Source organism: Kogia breviceps, chromosome 9 (genome assembly GCF_026419965.1).
Source record: "Kogia breviceps isolate mKogBre1 chromosome 9, mKogBre1 haplotype 1, whole genome shotgun sequence".
NCBI classification, from domain to species: Eukaryota; Metazoa; Chordata; class Mammalia; order Artiodactyla; family Physeteridae; genus Kogia; species Kogia breviceps.
The window spans coordinates 54,352,166-54,377,077 of NC_081318.1; the positions used below are offsets into that span (position 1 = coordinate 54,352,166).

At 38.1% G+C, this 24,912-nt stretch overlaps 1 protein-coding gene across 1 annotated transcript in view; it reads left to right on the forward strand.

Moving 5' to 3' along the window:
* The first annotated feature begins 2,223 nt into the window (after positions 1 to 2,223).
* The window catches only part of CFAP69 (cilia and flagella associated protein 69), a 70,491-nt gene continuing 47,802 nt past the window's right edge, over positions 2,224 to 24,912 (forward strand). Inside the window, exons 1-4 of the mRNA XM_059075013.2 lie at positions 2,224 to 2,561; positions 19,055 to 19,114; positions 20,753 to 20,818; positions 23,078 to 23,187. Coding sequence (XP_058930996.1) covers positions 2,442 to 2,561; positions 19,055 to 19,114; positions 20,753 to 20,818; positions 23,078 to 23,187 — 356 coding nt within the window. The 5' untranslated portion in view covers positions 2,224 to 2,441. The remainder of the gene's footprint in view (positions 2,562 to 19,054; positions 19,115 to 20,752; positions 20,819 to 23,077; positions 23,188 to 24,912) is intronic.

Here is a 24,912-nt window from a genome sequence, read left to right on the forward strand (position 1 = left end):
GGACCCCTGCAGTTCAAACCTGTACTCTTACAGGGTCAACTGTAAATGCAGACCCATGAACCCCACCCGGACTTACTGAAGCAGACTCTGAAGGTGGGACTCAGGAGTCTTTTAATTAGCTTTCCAAATGATTCTGGTGCATGCTAAGTTTTGAGAAACACTACTCTAGACACTACGCTGAGGGCTTGGGATGTAAACCTGGGTATGTGACTCTTCTTGCTTTAAAAATATCTCAGTCTAGTAGGAAGTCTGCTGAGCCAGTAAATACCGGTCAAATATGCGGTCAGTAGAAAACCAGAATGACAGACAAAGTGGCACCTAACATAGCAGAGCATGTAAAGAAGGTTTCCTAGAAAATGTCACAGGAGCTGAGGCTTATAAGGAGTTAGACATCAGAAGACAGTCACATGTACAACATATGCAAAGGTAATACAGGAGGAAGTTTGGCACCTGTGAAAAACTGCAAGTAATTCAGTCAAGATGGCTTGAGTGTGGGGTGTTTGAGGACTTCCATTCTGGTTGCTTTTCACCTGTCAAAAGATAAAACAAAAACCATTAGAGCTGATCAAAATTACAAAGTTAGATCTATTAACTTCCTGGTAAGGGAACCCATTCTATGAAGAATTTCACTGATGGGGAAAAGTCAAAAGTTTTTAAGTGCTAGAAAGGGGGACTTCATGGGAGTAGTGCTAATTAAGGATGGGAAACTCGTGCTCTGGATATGGAACAGAATGAATGTATAGGTGGGTACACAGTTGGTTAAAATAAAACAAAAAGCCTGTTGTTCATTCGTTAGGGGAATGTCTTCAGTCAAGTCCAGTGAGGAGAGTCTGACTTCTCAGGGCCATTGAGATTTATGGACCCTTATCAGCTTCAGTCTACTGTGCTGAATCACAAAAGTCAGTTGATATCTCCTAGGCAAGCTCCACTTTAAGTGGGAAATTTTCCTTGGCAATCCCTCCTCTTTGTCCTTCCTCATCTTGAGATGCCAGATGAGCACACAAAGGATATCAAATAATCAGATTATCAGCTTTTCCACCACCATTTTAGGCTTGGGTACCGTTCTCACAGGATTCCACTGTGTTTATCCAAGTGGTTTCGGTCTCCTCTTGATGTAGTATACTTGGAATGTACAACAGCAATTAAGGTTATGTTAATAATACACTTGACACACTCTTTGCACTTTCTCGGGTTAACAGCAACCTTAGACCTACTGAACCACTTCTAGGTGTAAGGCCTGAGAGGAGCTCTAAAAGTACAAATGAGTAGCTGTAAAGATAAAAAAACAGAAACCAAAAGAATGCTGAAGTCCGAGCTAGGGAGTTTCAAAAAGGGGTGAGTGGTCAACAGTGTAAAATATTACAGACAAGTACACCAAAATGAGGACAAGAAAGTGTCCACAAAATTTTACCACAAGTGTTGGTGACCTCAGCGCAGTTGAGGAAAGCCGAAGAATGAATTGAATTGAGTAAATAGGGATTGGAAATGCTCAGTACTCTTTCAAAGAAACTTGGTTTCTTTGGCTGTGATTCACATCAAGTGCTGCCAAGCCAAATCTAGGTTTTCCATTTCTTTTTATTTGCAGGGCCAGAAATGTCATTCAGATCATCTTGCTTACTATGTGCCGAGTACCACTTTACAAAACTATCATTTCATTCTGTCTTCTCACAGCAATCCTATTGATGAGAAAAGTGAAAAAATTATGAGAAAAATGGGGCTTCCAGGGGTTTACTTGCTCTAGATTCAATAATTTGATTTGAAAGCCTTCTAACATTGTGTACAATGCCTTGGTGGTTATTTAAGTTGTCTGGGAGAGCCACTAAAGTACAGAAGAGGTAAAAGGCTGGGGAATGTAGGTGATACTAGTCACTTCTCTGGGGTGAAATAAACTGCTTCAGCGTCCAACATTATCAGTTCATCATCCATCATTCCTGCATCCCACATCCACCCCTCATCCCTCCACCCGCCCATGCTTGTTTCAAGAAGGCCCAGCGCAAACTACAAAGACTAAGACGCACGTGTCGCCAAGGTAACACTCCACTGTTACAAACCGAGGTCCTCCCCCGCTTTCCTCTGGTACGCAAGCAAACCCAGCCCCTCCAGATTTAGAGGTTCAGATAAGATTCTGGGGTAGTTTGGATCCTCGGGCTTCCGTAGGTGCTGGCGCTTCAGCAGCCTCTGGCCCCGCTCCTAGCAACGCATTGGCTTGTTAACAACCCGCCAGCAAGCAGGCTGCTAGGTGCACTGGTGGGCTGCCTCCACGGGATGCGGATGGCGTCGCGGTGGCCGAGTCCACGGCCGGACCCCCGGGACCTTTCGCGACTCTAGTGGCTCTCAGGCGGCTTTCACTTCTCGGTGGCGGGGCCTCTTGCAGTCTCGCGGCTGCGGGCACAGTGTAGGACAGGAGGACACCCCCCATCCCTCACTCCGCCGCCACAGCCATGTCTACAGAGGAGGCTGCGGCGACGGCCCAGGCCCGTGCACCCGGCAGCGGGATCAAGTCCAGCAGCCCTCGCCAAATCCCGGTAGTCGGGGTGGTGACGGAGGACGAGGAAGCGCAGGTATGGCCAGGTGTCTGTGCTTTGGAGGCCGTGGGGGGCGGGGTTTGAGATCTGGGGGCGGAGATGATGCGTGGGGGCAGCAAGGGAGGAAATGGGCGCCCGATGGGAAACCAGGGGAGCCCGGGGGGAAACCAGGGGAGGCCGGGGAACTGTGGTTCCAAGCTCAAAGGTGATCCCTTTGAGAACTGCGCCGCCTGCGAGGGGAGGTGGCTGTCGTCGACCAACCTGTCTGGGGACTCGTGTCTCGAGGTCCTCCCGGAGCGTCCCAGTAAACTGAATAGGCAAGGTTTGGCGGCTTTTCTTCGAAAAGTGTGACCCCACGAAAGGCCTGAGAGGGAGGGAAACATTCTTAGCGAAAACTTGGATTTGATGACCCCTTTGTTTGTACTGGGCTTTTATATGCAGTTCGCTGTTATCGTGTGATGTTCTTGATATAGGGGTAAATCCTCCTGTGTTTAAATTTGCTGCTACCAAAACCTGCACCTGGAGGGGAGGAAAGTACTATTAAAATTAGAAATTTAGCAACATTTTTAAATGAAATTGGAAGCTGGTTAGGAGTGCGTTGGAGAGAATTGGGATCGAATAGAATTGATTTATTGTGCTTGTGTTTGGTTTTTAGTTTACTCTTTGTCATACAAAACTAGTTCTTTCGAATTTCTGTTGAGAAATTTCACTTCAGAACCCTGGCTTGGATCTCCATTGGTAGCGAGGGTGTTTAGAAACTCCAAGGCGTTTGTTTCATACTAGGGTTCCATTGCTCTTCCCCAGAGATCCATGATCAAGCCCTAAATTAACGTGAATTCTATGGAGGGAATTTGCCCTACCTCCTCACGCTGATGGCGTGGGACTACTATGGGAATTCCTGCTGAGGCTTCACAAGTCTGCGTCAGGAACCTTGTCTCCTGCGTCCACATCCTGGAGGCTTGGAGAGTTCCTTATGAGAGGCTAGTTGACTGGGGACCTCTTCTATGGTGGGAGTAGGGTTGCGCTCTCTGAAGATGGCCAGACATTCAACCCACGGAGAAACACCACTTCTGCATGAGGAGGAGCAGGTGTTAGGGGAATTTACCTAATCGGGTTTGTGGAAGTATTCCAATCCAGGTGCAGATAATTTTGAGGAACAACAGCTGTCCCTTCACTCCCAAGGCTGCAAGGGGGCTCAACAACTACTGCTGTTCTCCCAGGCATGGGGCAAAACTGACAAGTAGGTGAATTTGTTATCTGATGGCTGTCATACTTCCTTTACTTGGTATTAAAAAAGGGGGGGGATGGGGTCTCAAGGATATAGGAGGCAGGCAAGAGTGGGTTAAAAAGAAGAAGAAAAAAGGGGAAATACTTTTAATAGGCTGTTGCCAAAATAGTCCACAATGTATCAAATAATGCAGAACAAGTATACCTGTGTATATGTGTGTTTATTTTCTCCCTTCCCTTTCCCTTTCTTTTCCTCTTTCATTACTGCCTCTTCTTACAGGGCCTAGGTTTCTCCTCCAGGAAGAAATCAGTTTGTATTAATTAAAGTTCCTACCCTGTTAATAACTGCTTCTAGGGATATTAACATTTTTATAGTATTGAAGAAAAGGGCAGTTTCTACCAAAAGAAATGAAATCGAATAAAGACATCTTAGAGCTGGGAGAAATGGTCTCTAAGCCTTCCTGGGTTTTGTTTGTGGTTGTTTTTACAAATGAGGACCCTAAGGCCATGAGAAGTTAACTGAGAGTCACTCAGTTTCTTTACTGGGAGTGGAGTCTAGTGCTCTTTGCCACTTAAAATGATAACCTTTATAGACCTCTGCCTTGGAACTCTAAATGTTTCCAATCTTTTCAAACCTTTCCATATTTACAGCCTCCTCCTCCTCCTACAGTGGCAGTACAGTATATCATAGTAGCTAAAGGTGAGAATGTGGAGTCTACCTCAATCCATTAAGACAGCTTCATCATATGCTTGAGAAATCACAAATTGTTCACCCTTTATCTACTTCCTATTTATTTTAATGTTGTTCCTCTTATTATAAAGAATCAGAAGCCCTTTAGAGCAGTGATTATTCAAAATTTAATGTGCATTTGGAGCACCTGGGGAACTTATTAAACTATATAGATTCTAATTCTGTAGGTCTGGGTGGAGCCCTGGATTCTGCTTCTCTAACAGGTTTTCAGGTGATGTCATTGCTACTGGTTGAAGGACTCCATTTTCCACTCAGAGTAGCAACACTTAGTGTATCCTAGCTGCAGTATGGCATGTACAGTGTGACAGTTTCACAGCAGCTAACTCCTGGAAAGCCATAGGAGATGGTTTTACATGGACTCAGATTATAAAACAAAGTAAACAATAACAACAACAATAAAAATTCCAACCCTCCCCCTGCCAGGTCAGATGATATGGTACCAAATGGGGCTTTAAAAGAACTACTTGCTCTCCTTTCCTGTCACCACAATGCCTCAGTCAATCCTGGATTAATGTCACATCCTTTGGGTCGCACCTCTTCCTCTCTTCCCACTCCGTTCTCCGTAAACACCACTTTACCATCCTCCTTGCTACCTCTGAGTCCCACCTGTTCTTTCAGGCTTCTGCAGTAGCTCCTTATTGCTTCCCTCACTTAATATTGACCAGATCACTCAACTCTCTAAACCTGTTTCCTTTTCTGTAAAACAAGCCTGTACTAGATGAGTGTTCCCCAAACTTGGGTGACTATCACAGTCATCTGGGGAGCTTTTTTTAAAAAAAAAACTGTACATAGCTGGGTCCTTCCCTAGAATTACTTAATCATAATCCTTTAAGTGATTTTTTAGCCTCAGAACCACTGAACTAGGTGGTATCTAAGGTGTCTGCCATCCTCAAAGTGCCTCAGGTCTACTTCTTGTCCTGTTTGCAAGGTTTCTCAATGTATAATCTATACATTATCTGTACCATGTACTCTGCTTAGTGCCACCTCCATGAGGGCAGAAACCTTCTCTGTTGTTTTTTTCTGTAGTGTCCCCTATTATCCCCCAGTAGCACCCAGCACAATACCTGGTACACAGGAGGTTCTGGATTTAAATCTTACCCTACCTTCAGATCCTACCTCTCCACCATAAAGTAACCCCCAATAGGACATACTTCCCATTCATTTTCACTCTCACAGAACTTCTTCTCATAAATGGGTATAGTCCTTGGTCTGAGTCTCATAGTTTCTCACCTAATTATCAGTAGTTTTATGTTTGTTACTATTTCATTTGTCTTGTTTTGTCTCTCCCTCTCCTTAAGTGTAGAACATATACCTTAATACTCGCGTGTCCCTCCCCTCTCAACTCTTGAGTTCAGACTAGAAATTTAAGTCCTCCTTAGTAGCTGATAAAGCCTTCTGTGTTCCAGCCACACTGGCCTCCTAGCATCTCCTCAACCATGCCAGGTGTACCCTGCCTAAGGGCCTCTGCACTTGCTATGCCCACTGCCTGGAAGTTTTCCCCTTCTTATCCATGACTTGTTCCCTTACCTCCTTCAAGACTTTGCTGAAATTTTACCCACTCTGTGAGTCTTTTGCCGACCACTGCTTAAGCATCCTAGCACTTTCTACTCCCGTTTCTCCAGAGCATTGTCTTGCAATACACTATATAACTTATTGTCTCACCCAAAGCATATCAATTCTTTATAAAAGCAGGAGATTTTGTGTGTTTATTCAATACCATATCTTCAGCACTTAGAACAATGACACAGTGGAGGCACACAGTAATATTTGTAGAATAAATATGATTGCAATTAGTTTTTTGTTTTTGTTTTTCACTTGTGTAGTATCATGGCTGAGCTTCCTTGCCCAAATTTGCTTTCCCTCTGAGAACCTGCACAATCTGCTAGTTGATGTCATATCCTGCCACTATCTCTAATACTGCCATGGACTATGTCCTTAAATTGCCTATCCCTGCTTTGGAGTAATTGCTAGAAGTAGCCTCTGTGGTCAGCTGAGAAGTCAGGCAGAGAATGAAGGTGCAAAGAACCAGTGTTTCTGCATCAGACAGCCCTGCTAGCCCATATACTAGCTATGTGACCTTAACAAGTTAGATATCAGGGCCTCAGTTTCAACAACAGGGATAATAATGCTATCTTCATATGGTATATTTGAGGATTAATTAAGATATAAAGTACCAGATACATAAATGGACCACAATAAATGTTAGATCCTTTCCCTATAACTAAGTATCAAAGGAGCAGTATTTTCCCCCTTTGAAATGTTCCTTGGTAAAGTGGGAAAATAAGTTCATTCTATAACTTGATGTAAGTGGAGGTCTAGTTTTCTTCAAAGCAGTTTATTAAGCTTTTGATCTTAAAAGGTTTTGTTAAATGTTTTTACAATTCTCCATAAACATCTTATGATGATAATAACAGCAATTATTTTTGTTTTTACATCTATATGTTCTCTCTTGCTTCTACACCCTGCCTGTGTGATCTCATTTACCCAGACTGTTCCAAGTATTACTTTAAGCCTGTGACTTAGAAATCTCTGCCCCAAATTTAACTCATCTCCAGCCTCAACACAAGCTTCTTCCTCCAGCGTCCCTGTCTCAGCAAATGGTGCCAGCCACTTATGTCATTCCTCAAGCCTGTCCATCCTCCTTACCTTTTCCTTCTCTTTCCCACCAAATCAAATCACTCATTAGGTCCTGCTGATTCTGCCTCCTTGATGCTTTTCATTCCATTCATTGTTGTGTATCCTTATTGCCACTGCCTTAGTCAAGGCTTGAGGTCACAGACTGGCCTCCCACCTCCAGTCTAGATCTTTCCAGTTCAGTCTCTACTCAGCAGACAGAATTATCTTTTTTGTTACATTCCTCTGGTTAAAACCTGTGGGAATCAATGAAGACCACCCAAGTGAGAACGAACAGGGGCTTGCTGTTCAGAGCTTGCTATAGAAAGACAATCTGCCAGCATTGTTCAGAGCTTGCTATAGAAAGACAATCTGCCAGCATTGCTTACATTTAGCAGAGACTCCCAAGCCAGGCAGGGGAGCTTTACAGTGAATAAAAGGGAGGCTTCTGATTTGCTCTGGCTGGAGGTTGTTGCCTTGGGGAAGCTGGAAGTGAGCTAGCTAGAAGCAAGGCAACCTGTGTGATTGATTTGGGAAGCATACTTGTCTTTTTCTGGTTGGCCCTGAGGGACAAATTGGGGTAAAAAAAAAATAGGGAATCTGACAATCATTGACCAGATACTGACTTTTCTGAGCCAATTGCTGCAGAAGTTATGACTTGACTCCCCAGGTTGGTTGCTACAGAGGTTGTAGGACAGAGTTCTGTTGCTAGATGTAGTCTGGCCTTTGTCTGGTTTTATATCCAGTCTCTCAAACCATTCAATAGCTTCTGATTATCATTAGCGTAGTATACAAGGCCCTCTGTAAAATGGGGTTAATAATAGTATCTACCTCATAGAATTCAGTTAGTAAATTCATTTAGTGCTTACAGCTGTACCTAGAAATAGACTTTGTCTAATAAGTTTTAGCTATCACCATTATTGTTATTATTATCATTATTATTATTCATGATTTGACCTCTACTTACCTTATCAGCACCATCTGTAGCTACTGTCCTGTGCACTATCTTCTCCAACCTACTGAATGTCTCACCAGTCCTGTAAATGCCATGTTTTCTCTTGTCTCCGGGCCTTCACATGTGCTACTTCCTTTGCTCCATCTCTCAAATCTTCAGTTCATCTCACAAATCCTACTCAGTCTCACCTCTGCTTGAAGATTACTTCTTTCAGAAGCTGTCCCAGATTCCCATCCCTCCTCCCCATACCATTCTGTCCCCCTCTATATAGTTCCAGAGCACACCTCTCAGCATTCATGAAGCATTTTGTAGCATGTTATCTGTATTACTCGCATCTCACGCCAGATTGACAGGTACCTGAAGTCAGGGCAATGCATTCCCCACATCTAGCACAGTTTCTGAAATGTCGAAGCTGCTTATAACTATTAATAGAAGGAGGAAAAGGCTAAGGGAGGGAGGGAGAGAGGGAGAAATCTTAAAAATATAATATGTGCCATGCAAGTAAAACACAGGGTGACATGAAGTAGTAATGTAAGATAAATTTAGAGATAATACAAGAGAAATCTATGCTTTAATCTTTATACACTCTTTCTTGGAAAAGTTATACCTGGTCATTTGTGGGAAAAAATTCTGAAAATACATACAAGTATTAAAAAAAAAATGTTTGCTCCGACATTTCATTTCAATATCTTTCCCAACCCTCAAAGCCAATATTGCAGAAAATCGGAAAATAAAAACTCACTATATATATTTATTTCTCTGAGAACACAGGAAGAAAAAGGACAACTGAGGTAGTGGCAGATGACACTGTTAAATCCCAAAACCTTAAAAGGCAAAATTCTATTTATCAAAAAATTTTGTAACAGTAAATTTAATAAATTAAACAATTTAATAGTAAGATGTAACAATTTTAATGGTAATCATAATACCAAGGATAAAAAAGTATATAGTAAATCCTTTTTTTTTCTTTTTTTTATACAGCAGGTTCTTTTCAGTCATCAATTTTATACACATCAGAGTATACATGTCAATCCCAATCGCCCAATTCAGCACACCACCATCCCTACCCACCCACAGTTTTCCCCCCTTGGTGTCCATATGTTTGTTCTCTACATCTGTGTCTCAACTTCTGCCCTGCAAACCGGTTTATCTGTACCATTTCTAGGTTCCATATACATGTGTTAATATACAATATTTGTTTTTCTCTTTATGACTTACTTCACTCTGTATGACAGTCTCTAGATCCATCCACGTCTCAACAAATGACTCAACTTCGTTCCTTTTTATGGCTGAGTAATATTCCATTATATATATGTACTACATCATCTTTATCCATTCATCTGTCAATGGGCATTTAGGTTGCTTCCATGACCTGGCTATTGTAAACAGTGACGCAATGAACATTGGGGTGCATGTGTCTTTTTGAATTATGGTTTTCTCTGGGTATATGCCCAGTAGTGGGATTGCTGGATCATATGGTAATTCTATTTTTAGTTTTTTAAGGAATCTCCATACTGTTCTCCATAGTGGCTATATCAATTTACATTCCCACCAACAGTGCAAGAGGGTTCCCTTTTCTCCACACCCTCTCCAGCATTTATTGTTTGTAGATTTTCTGAGGATGCCCATTCTCACTGGTGTGAGGTGATACCTCATTGTAGTTTTGATTTGCATTTCTCTAATAATTAGTGACATTGAGCAGCTTTTCATGTGCTTCTTGGGTATCTGTATGTCTTCTTTGGAGAAATGTCCATTTAGGTCTTCTGCCCATTTTTGGATTGGCTTGTTGTTTTTTTAATATTGAGCTGCATGAGCTGGTTATATATTTTGGAGATTAATCCTTTGTCCGTTGATTTGTTTGAAAATATTTTCTCCCATTCTGAGGGTTGTCTTTTTGTCTTGTTTATGGTTTCCTTTGCTATGCAAAAGCTTTGAAGTTTCATTAGGTCCCATTTGTTTATTTCTGTTTTTATTTCCATTTCTCTACGAGGTGGATCAAAAAAGATCTTGCTATGGTTTATGTCAAAGAGTGTTCTGCCTATGTTTTCCTCTAAGAGTTTTATAGTGTCTGGTCTTACATTTAGGTCTCTAATCCATTTTGAGTTTATTTTTGTGTATGGTGTTAGAGTGTGTTCTAATTTCATTCTTTTACATGTAGCTTTCCAGTTTTCCCAGCACCACTTATTGAAGAGACTGTCTTTTCTCCATTGTATATCTTTGTCTCCTTTGTCATAGATTAGCTGACCATAGGTATATGGGTTTATCTCTGCGCTTTCTATCTTGTTCCATTGATCTATGTTTCTGTTTTTGTGCCACTACCATTTTGTCTTGATTACTGTAGCTTTGTAGTATAGTCTGAAGTCAGGGAGTGTGATTCCTCCAGCTCTGTTTTTTTCCCTCAAGACTGCTTTGGCTATTGGGGTCTTCTGTGTCTCCATACAAATTTTAATATTATTTGTTCTAGTTCCATAAAAAATGCCCTTGGTAATTTGCTAGGGATTGCATTGAATCTGTAGATTGCTTTGGGGAATATAGTCATTTTCACAATATTGATTCTTCCAATCCAAGAGCATGGTATATCTCTCCATCTGTTGGTATCCTCTTTAATTTCTTTCATCAGTGTCTTATAGCTTTCTGCATACAGGTCTTTTGTCTCCCTCTGTAGGTTTATTCTTAGGTATTTTATTCTTTTTGTTGTAATGGTAAATGGGAGTGTTTCCTTAATTTCTCTTTCAGATTTTTCATCATTAGTGTATAGGAATGCAAGAGATTTCTGTGCATTAATTTTGTATCCTGCAACTTTACCAAATACGTTGATTAGCTCCAGTAGTTTTCTGGTGGCATCTTTAGGATTCTCTATGTATAGTATCATGTCATCTGCAAACAGTGACAGTTTTTCTTCTTCTTTTCCAATTTGGTTTCCTTTTATTTTTCTTCTCTGATTGCTGTGGCTAGGACTTCCAAAACTTTGTTGGATAAAAGCGGTGAGAGTGGACATCCTTGTCTCGTTCCTGATCTTAGAGGAAATGCTTTCAGTTTTTCACCATTGAGAATGATGTTTGCTGTGGGTTTGTCATATATGGCCTTTATTATGTTGAGGTACGTTCCCTCTATGCCCACTTTCTGGAGAGTTTTTATCATAAATGGGTGTTGAATTTTGTCCAAAGCTTTATCTGCATCTATTGAGATAATCATATGGTTTTTTTTTCTTCAATTTGTTAATATGGTGTATCACATTGATTGATTTGCCATCCGTGGGCTAAATCCCACTTGATCATGGTGTATGATCCTCTTAATGTGTTGTTGGATTCTGTTTGCTAGTATTTTGTTGAGGATATTTGCATCTATATTCATCAGTGATATTGGTCTGTAATTTTCTGTTTTTGTTGTATCTTTGTCTGGTTTTGGTATCAGGGTGATGGTGGCCTCGTAGAATGAGTTTGGGAGTGTTCCTTCCTCTGCAATTTTTTAGAATTTGAGAAGGAAGGATGTTAGCTCTTCTCCAAATGTTTGACAGAATTCACCTGTGAAGCCATCTGGTCCTGGACTTTTGTTTGTTGGAAGATTTTTAATCACAGTTTCAATTTCATTACTTTTGATTGGTCTGTTCATATTTTCTATTTCTTCCTGGTTCAGTTTTGGAAGGTTTTACCTTTCTAAGAATTTGTCCATTTCTTCCAGGTTGTCCATTTTATTGGCATAGAGTTGCTTGCAGTAGTCTCTTAGGATGCTTTGTATTTCTGCAGTGTCTGTTGTAACTTCTCCTTTTTCATTTCTAATTTTATTGATTTGAGTCCTCTACCTGTTTTTCTTGATGAGTCTGGCTAATGTTTTATCAATTTTGTTTATCTTCTCAAAGAACCAGCTTTTAGTTTTATTGATCTTTGCTATTGTTTTGTTTCTATTTATTTCTGCTCTGATCTTTATGATTCCTTTCCTTCTGCTAACTTTGCGTTTTGTTTGTTCTTCTTTCTCTAGTTCCTTTACGTGTAAGGTTAGATTGTTTAGTTGAGATTTTTCTTGTTTCTTGAGGTAGGCTTGTATAGCTAAAAACATCCCTCTTAGAACTGCTTTTGCTGCATCCCATAGGTATTGGATCGTCGTGTTTTCATTGTCATTTGTCTCTAGGTATTTTTTGATTTCCTCTTTGATTTCTTCAGTGATCTCTTGGTTATTTAGTAACATATTGTTTAGCCTCCATGTGTTTGTGTTTTTTATGTTTTTTCCCTGTAATTCATTTCTAATCTCATAGCGTTGTGGTCAGAAAAGATGCTTGATATGATTTCAATTTTCTTAAATTTATTGAGGCTTGATTTGTGACCCAAGATGTGATCTATCCTCTAGAATGTTCTGTGCGCACTTGAGAAGAAAGTGTAATCTGCTGGTTTTGGATGGAGTGTCCTATAAATATCAATTAAATCTATCTGGTTTATTGTATCATTTAAAGCTTGTGTTTCCTTATTCATTTTCATTTTGGTTATCTGTCCATTGGTGTAAATGAGGTGTTAAAGTCCCCCACTATTACTGTGTTACTGTCGATTTCCTCTTTTATAGCTGTTAGCAGTTGTCTTATGTATTGAGGTGCTCCTATGTTGGGTGCATATATATTTATAATTGTTATATTTTCTTCTCGGATTGATCCCTTGATCATTATGTAGTGTTCTTCCTTGTCTCTTGTAACAATCTTTATTTTGAAGTCCGTTTTATCTGATATGAGTATTGCTACTCCAGCTTTTTAAAAATTTCCATTTGCATGGAATATCTTTTTCCACCCCCTCGCTTTCAGTCTGTGTGTGTCCCTAGGTCTGGAGTGGGTCTATTGTAGATAGCATATATATGGGTCTCGTTTTTTTTTTTTTTGTAGGGTTAATTAATTTTTCACACACACACACACACACACACACACACTGTATTTTATTTTTACAAGAGATAAATAGACTGACACCAAGCACTGTAAATGGATGACCACAACAAAAACAACAGTGACTGCAATTACCAAACACAAAACACACTCATACTATGTCATAATGTTGACATTCAGTCCAGTAATACTCCAGTGTAACAGCTCCTTTACTTTGCAGTGAAAATTGATTTGTATATTTTTTGCCTCTGAGTCCTTGTGGTATTTTTTTTTAATTTATTTAAACAGAAAGTCACAAAAATTATAATCATCATCATCAGTTCATTCAGTCCCATGTAATTAATTTTTTTCATCTTGATCTTTTGTTAGCACTTTTATGAGTTCATCAGTTTTCCATTAGAGTTCTGAAAATACTTATTAATTCAGTTCAGCAGTACAGTCAGTTACCAGAAACCTGTACTTGTCAGTCTTTTCCATGAATTCCTTGAAGATGAAACCCTTTTATAGGAACATATTTGCAAAAGCATCAGAGTACACCCAGAACTGTCTGTAAATGACAAAAGACTTAAAAATGACCACAGTTAAAGATTTGATGAAAGTTCATAATAATTCAATTGACAAGGAAATTTAGTTATTTCTGAGACATACATTTTAAAGTAATAACTAGAATTTTGACTTATAACATTATACTAGAACATATAAGATTTTTAGATATTTCATGTAATGTCTGAAACATTTATATTAACATATTTCCATGCAAATAACCCAATGAAAGTTTAGTATTAGTTGTTTTGTTTGTTTGTTTTTTTATACTGCAGGTTCTTATTAGTCATCAGTTTTATACACATCAGTGTATACATGTCAATCCCAATTGCCCAATTCATCACACCACCATCCCCACCCCACCGCAGTTTTCCCAACTTGGTGTCCATACGTCTGTTCTCTACATCTGTGTCTTAACTTCTGCCCTGCAATGGGTCTTGTTTTTGTATCCATTCAGCAAGCCTGTGTCTTTTGGTTGGAGCATTTAATCCATTCACATTTAAGGTAATTATCGATATGTATGTTCCTATGACCATTTTCTTAATTGTTTTGGGTTTGTTTTTGTAGGTCATTTTCTTCTCTTGTGTTTCCCACTTAGAGAACTTCCTTTAGCATTTGTTGTAGAGCTGGTTTGGTGGTGCTGAATTCTCTTATCTTTTGCTTGTCTGTAAAGCTTTTGATTTCTCCAAGGAATCTGAATGAGATCCTTGCTGGGTAGAGTAATCTTGGTTGTAGGTTCTTCCCTTTCATCACTTTAAGTATATCATGCCACTCCCTTGTGGCTTATAGATTTCCTGCTGAGAAATCAACTGTTAACCTTATGGGAGTTCCCTTGTATGTTATTTGTCGTTTTTCCCTTGCTGCTTTCAATAATTTTTGTGTTTAATTTTTGCCAATTTGATTACTATGTGTCTCAGGCATGTTTCTCCTTGGGTTTATCCTGTGTGGGACTTGCTGAGCTTCCTGGACTTGAGTGGCTATTTCCTTTCCCATGTTAGGGAAATTTTCTACTATAATCTCTTTAAATATTTTCTCGGGTCATTTCTCTCTCTCTTCTCCTTCTGGACCCCAATAATGCGGATGTTGTTGTGTTTAATGTTGTCCCAGAGGTCTCTTAGGCTGTCTTCATTTCTTTTCATTCTTTTTTCTTTATTCTATTCCGCAGCAGTGAATTCCACCATTCTGTCTTCCAGGTCACTTATCCATTCTTCTGCCTCAGTTATTCTGCTATCCTTCTAGTGTAGTTTTCATTTCAGTTATTGTATTGTTTATCTCTGTTTGTTCTTTAATTCTTCTCGGTCTTTGTTAAACATTTCTTGCATCTTCCCATCTTTGCCTCCATTCTTTTTCCAAGGTCCTGGATCATCTTCACTATCATTATTCTGAATTCTTTTTCTGGGATGTTGCCTATCTCCACTTCACTTAGTTGTTTTTCTGGGGTTTTATTTTGTTCCTTCATCTGGTACATAGCTTTCAGCTTTTTCATATTGTCTATCTTTCTGTGAATGTGGTCTTTGTTCCACAGGCTGCAGGATTGTAGTTCTTCTTGCTTCTGCTGTCTGCCCTGTGGTGGATGAGGCTATCTAAGAGGCTTGTGCAAGTTACCTGATGGGGGAGGGACTGGTGGTGGGTACAGCTGACTGTTGCTTTAGTGGGCAGAGCTCAATAAAACTTTAATCCACTTGACTGTTGATGGGTGGGGCTGGGTCCCCTCCCTGTTGGTTGTTTGGCCTGAGGCAACCCAACACTGGAGCCTACCTGGGCTCTCTGGTGGGGCTAATGACAGACTCTGGAGGGCTCACGCCAAGGAGTACTTCCCAGAACTTCTGCTGCCAGTGTCCTTGTCCCCACAGTGAGCCACAGCCACCCCGTGCCTCTGCAGGACACCCTCCAACTCTAGCAGGTAGGTCTGGTTCAGTCTCCCCTGGGATCACTGCTCCTTCTCCTGGGTCCTGACACGCACAAGTGCCCTCCAAGAGTGGAGTCTCTGTTTCCCCCAGTCCTGTTGAAGTCCTGCAGTCAGTTCCCACTAGGCTTCAAAGTCTGATTCTCTAGGAATTCCTCCTCCCATTGCCGGACCCCCAGGTTGGGAAGCCTGACGTGGGGGCTCAGAACCTTCACTCCAGTGGGTGGACTTCTGTGGTATAAGTGTTCTCCAGCCTGTGAGTCATCCACCCAGCAATTATGGGAGTAAATCCTTTTTGATTTTTAATTTTTGAAGTAAATATCATATTGAGTAAATAAACTCACTCAGATACTTATTCTGCAGACTTAATGTTAGAACACTTAACTGAAAATTGTTTTTGAAAGACATTTCTGGAGATCAGACCATGTGAGTTTGTAATTGTGAAAGGAAAGGAAATTCTAGCCCTAAGAGGCAATGGAATAATGACTGTGTAGAAAGGTGACTGTGTAGAAATATGGAACAGTATGTATTATAGATTTAAAAATCAGAATATACAATACTGTTAACACTAAGTGAAATTATGTAAGGTATTTATACATGTAAACAAAATCAGAAAATAAAATAGTAAAATACATATATAAAGCAGAAAATAATAAAAACGTATTTTGATGATAAGACTAAGATTTTTTTCTTTTTGAATATTTTTTATATCATCATTACATCATCTTTTCAAACAGTTATTTTGAAGTAGAAATAAGTGTGAAAGCAGGAGAGATGGGAAGAAGGAAACAAAAGAGACTGGGATAGCTTGACCCATCTAATAGGAGTGAGCAGTATTGATATAGCATTTGAATTAAAGAAAACGCCATGCAGCAAAGCATTAATCCCCAAGATAAATATAGCCAAAACTGCATTTAGAATTTGGACAATTTCTGTACTATCATAAGTACTTAAACTTTGGATAACACCTTCTATTTCCTTCCTCATTTACCTACAAATAATCTATATATGTTACACCCAGTGTTTGGTGCTGGGGATGCCAGAAAACAAAAGTCTTCCCTCAAAGTAAACTTTGGGATAGGGGTTAAGGATGTAAACCATTTTAGAATAAGGTGACAGGAATTGTGATGGATATACATTCAAGGTGCTATGGGATTACTCAGGAGGGATATTCATTGTATCCTTTTTCCTTCCTTGGTGAGGTGACACCTGAACTGTGTCTTGAAGGACCTGCGGAGGTTAACCAAGAAGACGGATAGGATTGTAACAACATAATGAAAACAGAGGAGGGGGTGAAAGGCATTAGTGGAGAGTCATTGAATGATTTAGATGTGTTGTGTTCAGATTTGAGTTTTATTGTTCTGACCAGAGGGTAGAATCGTAAGGGTGCAAGACTAGAGGCGGGGAGAAGAAACAGCAGGAAACCTTCAAAACTGTGTGAGAAATGAGAACTGAATAAATCATTAAGATGGGGTGGGCCGGATACTATAAAACTCTTAGAGGAAAACATAGGCAGAACACTCTTTGACATAAATCACAGCAAGATCTTTCTGAATCCACTGCCTAGAGTAATGAAAATAAAAAGAACACTAAACAATAGGACTTAATTAAACTTAAAAGCTTTTGCACAGCAAAGGAAACGATAAACAAAATGTAAAAACAACCCTTAGAATGGGAGAAAATATTTGCAAACAAAGCAACTGACAAGGGATTAATCTCCAAAATATACAAACAACACATGCAGCTCAATATCAAAAAAACAAACAACCCAATCATAAAGTGGGCAGAAGACCTAAATAGACATTTCTCCAAAGAATACATACAGATGGCCAAAAAACATATGAAAAGATGCTCAACATCACTAATTATTAGAGAAATGCAAATCAAAACTACAATGAGGTATTGCTTCACACCAGTCAGAATGGCCATCATCAAAAAATCTACAAACAATAAATGCTGGAGAGGGTGTGGAGAAAAGGGAACCCTCCTACACTGTTGGTGGGAATGTAAATTGGTACAGCCACTATGGAGGTTCCTTAAAAAATTATAAGTAGAGCTACTATATGATCCAGCAATCCCACTCCTGGGCATATATCTGGAGAAAATCATAATTTGAAAGAATGCATGCAACCTGATGTTCATTGCAGCACTATTTACAATAGCCAGGACATGGAAGCAACCTAAATGTCCATAGACAGAGGAATGGATAAAGAAGATGTGGTACATATATATACAATGGAATATTATTCAGCCATGAAAGGAATGAAATAATGCCATTTGCAGAGACATGGATGGACCTAGAGATGGTCATACAGGGTGAAGTAAGTCAGAAAGAGAAAGACGAATATCATATAATATCACTTATACTGTATGTGGAATCTAGAAAAATGGTGCAGATGAACTTATTTGCAAAGCAGAAATAGAGTCGCAGATGTAGAAAACAAACTTATGGTTACCAAGGGGGGAAGGGGGATGGTAGAATGAATTGGGAGATTGGAATTGACATATATACATGACTATATATAAAATAAATAATTAATGAGAACCTACTGTATAGCACAGGGAACTCTACTCAGTGCTCTGTGGTGACCTAAATGGGAAGGAAATCTAAAAAAGAATGGATATATGTATATGTATAACTGATTCACTTTGTTGTACAGCAGAAACTAACACAACATTGTAAAGCAACTATACTCCAATAAAAATTTTTAAAAAAAGATGGAGTGGGCTCAAGAAATATTTAAGGGGGCTTCCCTGGTGGCGCAGTGGTTGAGAGTCTGCCTGCCGATGCAGGGGACACGGGTTCGTGCCCCGGTCTGGGAGGATCCCACATGCTGCGGAGTGGCTAGGCCCGTGAGCCATGGCCGCTGAGCCTGCGCGTCCGGAGCCTGTGCTCCACAATGGGAGAGGCCACAACAGTGAGAGGCCCGCGTACCACAAAAAAAAAAAAAAAAAAAAAAAAAAAAAAAATATATATATATATATATATATATATATATATATTTAAGATGTAAACTCTGTAGAACTTGGCAGTTCCTGTTTTCTACTACAGGTGATGTAAGCCTGCTGGGAGAGGGGATCCCTGGTTCAGGAAGGCGATTGCCTACCTGTAGTGTAGAAGCTAGTCTTATGTATATCTGCGTAGGCAAACTCAGTGTAATGTGTATGCATGAGATATGTAATATGTATGAATGAGATCGTTTTATTTTCCAAAGCATGGAAGTGCTATTATTCCAGATGCTCTCTTGGGCCTTTCAGGACTAAGAAATTTAAAGACATTAAGATTGTAAGATATGGGGGTGGGAGGTAGATGCAAGAGGGAGGAGATATGGGGATATATGTATATGTATAGCTGGTTCACTTTGTTATAAAGCAGCAACTAACACACCATTGTAAAGCAATTATACTCCAATAAAGATGTTAAAAAATAATAATAATAAAGAAAAATATAATGCAAAAAAAAAAGATTATAAGGTAATACTAGAATTCAAGAGGGTTTGGGGGGGGTTCACTCCAAAATTTATTTACTCCTATAAGTCTCATCTGCTTTTCATTATCCCTTACTATCTTTTTGTCATAAGATATTTTTAAGTTTCTAAGAGATAATGCCATATAAAAATAGTGTGTTTGATGTGATTTGTTTCTCATGACATATGAGTTGTATGTTTTTTAGGGTGTTTTCAAGCCTATGGACCTAAATCGTGTCATCAAACTCCTCGAAGAAACTGGCAAAGTAAGCTTTGAGAGAAAATTTCTCTATTTCACTTAGAAACTGTGATTTCCTTGAAAGGTAACATGTATTCCCCTAAGTATGTCTCATTTCTCTCCTTTTGTTGAAAACATTTCAAATAGTATATGTCTCATCTTGAAGAACTATTTAAATTTAGTTTGAATATATTTAACCTGGTAGGGAGGCTGGAAAAGAATAGATGTGATTACATGGGATGGACAAATCCATGGTGGATATAAACAGAAGAAATCATAAGAGTAAAGAAAGACTGATCTAGCCTCTGTTCATAGCTTATTACCAAGTAGGATATGGGCACAAGGGTAGAAAAAGTGTATCATGATGTAGTACTTAAAAATTTCCTGATAAGAAATCAGGATATGTACATACTCATATCCAGTCATAAGTAATTTATTTGGAGAGAACTCTTATACAGAATGTAATGGAAATAAAGATATAAGACTCAAAATTGAGAGTTTAGGCATTGGGAGAAAGGATAATAAATGCATATGCATACATGTTTATATGACACTCTCCTGATGTTACCTGAGAATTGACTGAATGCCTAAAAAGCCAGTACACACTATAAAATTACTACAGGATGAAGATTGAATACTTTCAGTAAGTGGGAAATGGGCTGACCATGGTATAGCAGATCAAAACAATGTCCTGTGATTAGCAGGTGCAAAAATTTAGTCATTGTTTTAACGTTTTTTAGTCTCTACATTTTTACATAGAAAGAAGAAAAAAACATATTAAGAATAATGAATTTATAAGAATAATTTAGCTTTTGTTGGCTATGATTATTGTGAAAGTTATTTTTAATTGTGAATATATCTGCAGTTTTTAAAAAAGGAAACCCAACTACGTAGAGCTCCTACTAGCTGTTAAATAAGGGTAGGCAAAATATTTATGTATGTGTGTGTGTGTATGTATATATATGTGTGTTCATACATATGTATATATACACAGATATATATATATATATATAATATATATATATGTGCCACAGTTTCTCACAAACAATTTAAGAAGGTTAAAAGAACAGAAGTGATTCAGTCATGAAAATACATCAGTATACAGAGTTTTTCTTTGTTTTGTTTTAATTGGCTGAAGATGTTTAATTTGAGCCATTACATTGGGTATATTTTAAAGGTTAAAAATACAATTTCTGGAGTCAGATTGTCAAATTTGACTTCTTACATCACCATTTATTAGCTGTGTGACTTGGGTAATTACGTAGTGTTTCAGCTTGAGTTTCCTATTCCGAAAAAGAAGGATAATAAAAGTACCTCCTAATAGGGTTATTTTGAAGATTAATGAAATGATATGTATATACCTTGCCTAAATGGTACATGGCATAGAAAAATGCTCAACATACTTCAGTATTGTTAATATTATTTCTGGAAACAATTACTGCTTTTATATTAACCTAGTTTTGATTCACAATTTCTTATTCAAATATAAATGGTAGTTTATTTTTACCTTCACTGTTTTATGAAACATTTTTAATGCTTACATTATAATATAGTAATTTAAGAATTACTTGATAACATGTCTACTTTCTTTTTACACTAAGGAAAATTTTTTAAATCTCAACAGAATTAATAACACAAAAGAACTAAAATAGATAATTTGTTTTAGGATGATTTAGAAGAAAAACAACTTAAGTCTGTCAAGAAAATGGTGCAGTGTTATCAGAATGGACTTGTATCCTTTACTTACATGTGTATGTTTGTTTTGTTTATCCTGAGATGGGAGAAATTTTATTAGAAAACGCATTAGCTTCCTATTGTTGCTGTAACAAATTACCACAAACTTAGTGCCTTAAAACCACATAAATTTTTTGTTTTACAGTTCTGGAGGTCTTACTGGTCTAAAGGCAAGGTGTTGTTGGCAGGGCTGGTTCTTTCTGAAGGCTCTAGAGGAGAATCCATTTCCTTGCCTTTGCCAGCTTCTAGAGGCAGCCTGCATTCCTAGGCTTCCTGGGCCCTTCCTTGAAGTAGCATCACTCTCCCCTCTACTTCTGTCATCATATCTCCTTCTCTGACCCTCTCCTGTCTCTCCTTTCCGTATAAGGACCCTGTGATTACATTGGGCCTACTTGTATAACCTCGGATAACTTTCCCATGTCAAGGCTTTAAACTTAATCACATCTGAAAAGTCCCTTTGCCATGTAAGGATGGTAACAGTCACAAGTTCTAGGGATTAGGACAGGCCATTATTCTGTTTACCACAGAAAATATCTAACATTTTGAGCTTTTTGCAAAAGTATATTTTTATCAGAGAATATAAATTTGAAGAAACAGTATAATGCAATATTAACTGTGCAGATAGTGTCAGTTTCTATAGACTCAGAGAGACAGTTTATGTAGTTAGCAGGGCCAAGTCAAAGTCTTGTTTCTACCAATTTACTTGACTATTTGCATTGTTGATAAACTTCTTAACTTTTCCACCCTTATAAAATAGGGATAACAGCCCCTCATGAGGTCCTAGGAAGACTAGATGAGATAATGTATGAGCAAGTTCTTGATAATCTGTAAAACATTCTATAAATATGTTATCCCCAATGAAGATACCACCCTGATCAGAATATGTAGAAACCAGTGTGTCTCAAAACTATCTGTGATTAAGAACCAGTTTGCTGTTGGGGGTTGTTTCTTTTTTAAAATCCTTTGCATATATATGCTATTGTAAACTGCAATGAAATTGTCACAGGAAACTCACTTTCTGCAGTTATTTTTCCACAGACTGGTAACATACAATTCCAGAACTGGCATGGTCCACAGACCACACTTAACAGTAGTATTGATCTAACTAATCTCTAACAGTTGTCCATTCTGGTCCCAAGAAGACAGCAGTCTCTAATATTAGCTTGTTCCAATATTTCAAAACGTCTTAAGCCTCCGATTCAGGGAAGTGGTGCCTTATAATTTTATCTCTTTTCTCACCTTATTTTAGCCTTGTTTTATATGGATTTGTTCAGTCAGTTACCTGAGGGCTTGTCGATATCAAGCATTGTTTACTGGTAGCCAAGAAAGTCTACTAGCAAGTGATTTCTTATCTTAAACCAATAACTTATCACCTCCATTATTTTTTCTTCTTCAGGCTAGAGAGTTGGTGGCAAATGACTGTTTCTGAATGCCTTTAGTAGGCTAGATTTAGAGGTTATAACCACATAAAGCAAAGATAAGTTAGTGAGGTATCTTGGTCATTTCTCTAGGAAGTTAACAGAGGTTTGTATTTCTAATACATCCAGCTCTCCTATCTTTTTCTAAGAAGCTCCTAGAGACTAGAAGTGATCAAATTCAATCAAGAAGTGCAAGTCACAGCTACCATGTCTCCTTAACTGTATTAAAAAACAAAACAAAAAATGTGAAATTTGTTTATGTACCAACTGGGTTTTTTAAATAGGTAAAATAAAAGATGCTTTCACCTGAAGATCTAGAAAGGGTACATTTTGCTTTCATAAACTAGTCTTAAATAAAATTTTCAACCAATTTAAACCTTAAAAACAAGACCACACATGTGAGTAATGTTAATAAAATAATGCAGAAAAGTAAGGTAGGTTTGGGTTGCTTATTTCCGAGCAATATATGTTTTGTATGTGGGTGGAGATGAAGGATATAATTGAGCCATTAAGTTAGTTTTTTTTTCAAAGTGTTATTACTCATTGCCAATAATAAGTTATTGTTCAACTGAATATGTGGTATAATAGTTGGTAATCAAATTCTAAAGATGTGGTGAGAAGAGAAAAAAGTATTTTGAATAAGAGGTTACTGAGACAAAAATTAAATAATATTCCTTAAAAAAACACGGTTCTGTTTTCCTCTTTAGATTTCAAAATTGGCATAATTAAACCACATTTAACAAAATAGATGGAATTCTATAGACTTTTCTTGACAGAAGTGCCGTAAAGAATATTTTAATAAAAATCTTAATTTTATTTCTTAACTAAAAATATTAAAGCCCCTAAGGGATTTAGCACAGATATTTAAAATTCTGAATCTGTGTGCAGGAAAAATTAAAAAACTGCCCCATTTCATAGAACCTGCATATAATATCCTAAAATTATGTGGGTAAGTTTTTTTAAACTTTGTTTTATATTAGCATGCAGTATTTTCTGTTTTATTTTGTCTTACAAAAATATTATGCATTATGGTATAGCAAAGTGATACAGAACTCAGGACACTTCACTTGATCACTTGATTCCAGCAGCTGGTATCTCAAAGGTAGTACATTTTATTGTAGTCTGAGATTGCTGACCACAAGAGATTAAACTGTAAGTATGTTCAAATGTTTTCTCATAATAAATTGCTCTCAAGTGAATGATAAATGTGAGATAAAACAAAGAAATAATATTTTTAGAGAATCCTTGAGAAAAATTATGGACAATACTTAATAGTTTCTGCCTAGTTTTTTTTCTATCTCTCTAAGAAATTTGACTCTCAAAGACATGAGAGTCAAAATGTTTTATTTGATCTTCCAAATTTGAATAAAGAATGATTTATCACCAAATTATTTTTGGCATATTTTTTTCAAAATGTAAATTAGAGATTAGAATTATAAAATTTATATATTCCATCCTCTGTACTATTTTTTCTTCAACCGTTTGGGGGAACTAGCCACATAGTGGCTAATCAAGATGTATATTAGGGCTTCCCTGGTGCCTCAGTGGTTGAGAGTCCGCCTGCCGATTCAGGGGACACGGGTTCGTGCCCCCGTCCGGGAGGATCCCACATGCCGCGGAGCGGCTGGGCCCGTGAGCCATGGCCGCTGAGCCAGCGCTTCTGGAGCCTGTGCTCTGCGGTGGGGGAGGCCACAGCAGCGAGGGACCTGCGTACCACAGAAAAACAAAAAAAAGAATTGGTTCTCTATGAAAGCTGTGACTGAATGTTTCATTGCATAATATGAGAAATCTTTTGAAATGCACTCCACTCATATTTCATAATTACATCATTTTTTTTTTTTTCCTAATTTCTACTTTCATCGTGCATTTTTCCATACCACACCCTCACTTGATTCTCTTTTCAGGACATTTTTGGGAGAAAACATTGAAAATTAAAAAATAAAATCAAACCCTTCTGTTTTGGCCTCTAAGTAATATGTTTCTCTCAGTGCATCAGAAGTATGATGCTTATTTCTTTTCATAACCTTTTTGGTGGAAAACTCTTCTGATGCTTTATTTTTTAGGTTGTTTCCTTTATTAAAAAAGGAAAAAATTTGAAGACAAGAACAATTCATTTTATAGTTTTTCACTTTAGAGATTCAACAATGAGCTGGATATCAAGTAATTAAGTTATTTATTTCAAATGAAAAATTCTAACAAACACCAGAAATGAACCTCTATGGCATTTATAAAATATTCCTTTTCATAACTTGCCCTTGAAATATCTTTTAATTCCAGTTGACCTATATACATCCACATGTGATAGTTCCAAGTGCTGTTTTTCAACTATTTGGTTAATTTTTCTTGAAAATCATGAATTTAAAGTCCTATATGTAAGATATATTAAATATCTTAAATAGGATACAAAGTTCAAATTTTGAACTTCTGAAATGCTGAAATAGTTTATATTTTTTGTTTAGGAAGTGACTTTTCTCTCTCCTCTGACACTTAGACTAATGACCTAGGTTCGAGTGCCCTATCTTTTATGATTTGTGAATAAATTATTCTCAAATAACTTTGGTTATATTAGCTGTGAAATGTAATTCTAATATAATTAACATTTGTTAAATTCTTTAGTGTCTCAAAAAGTGTACTTGCTATTTCGTGGATGGTTACTGAACCAATTAATAAGGAA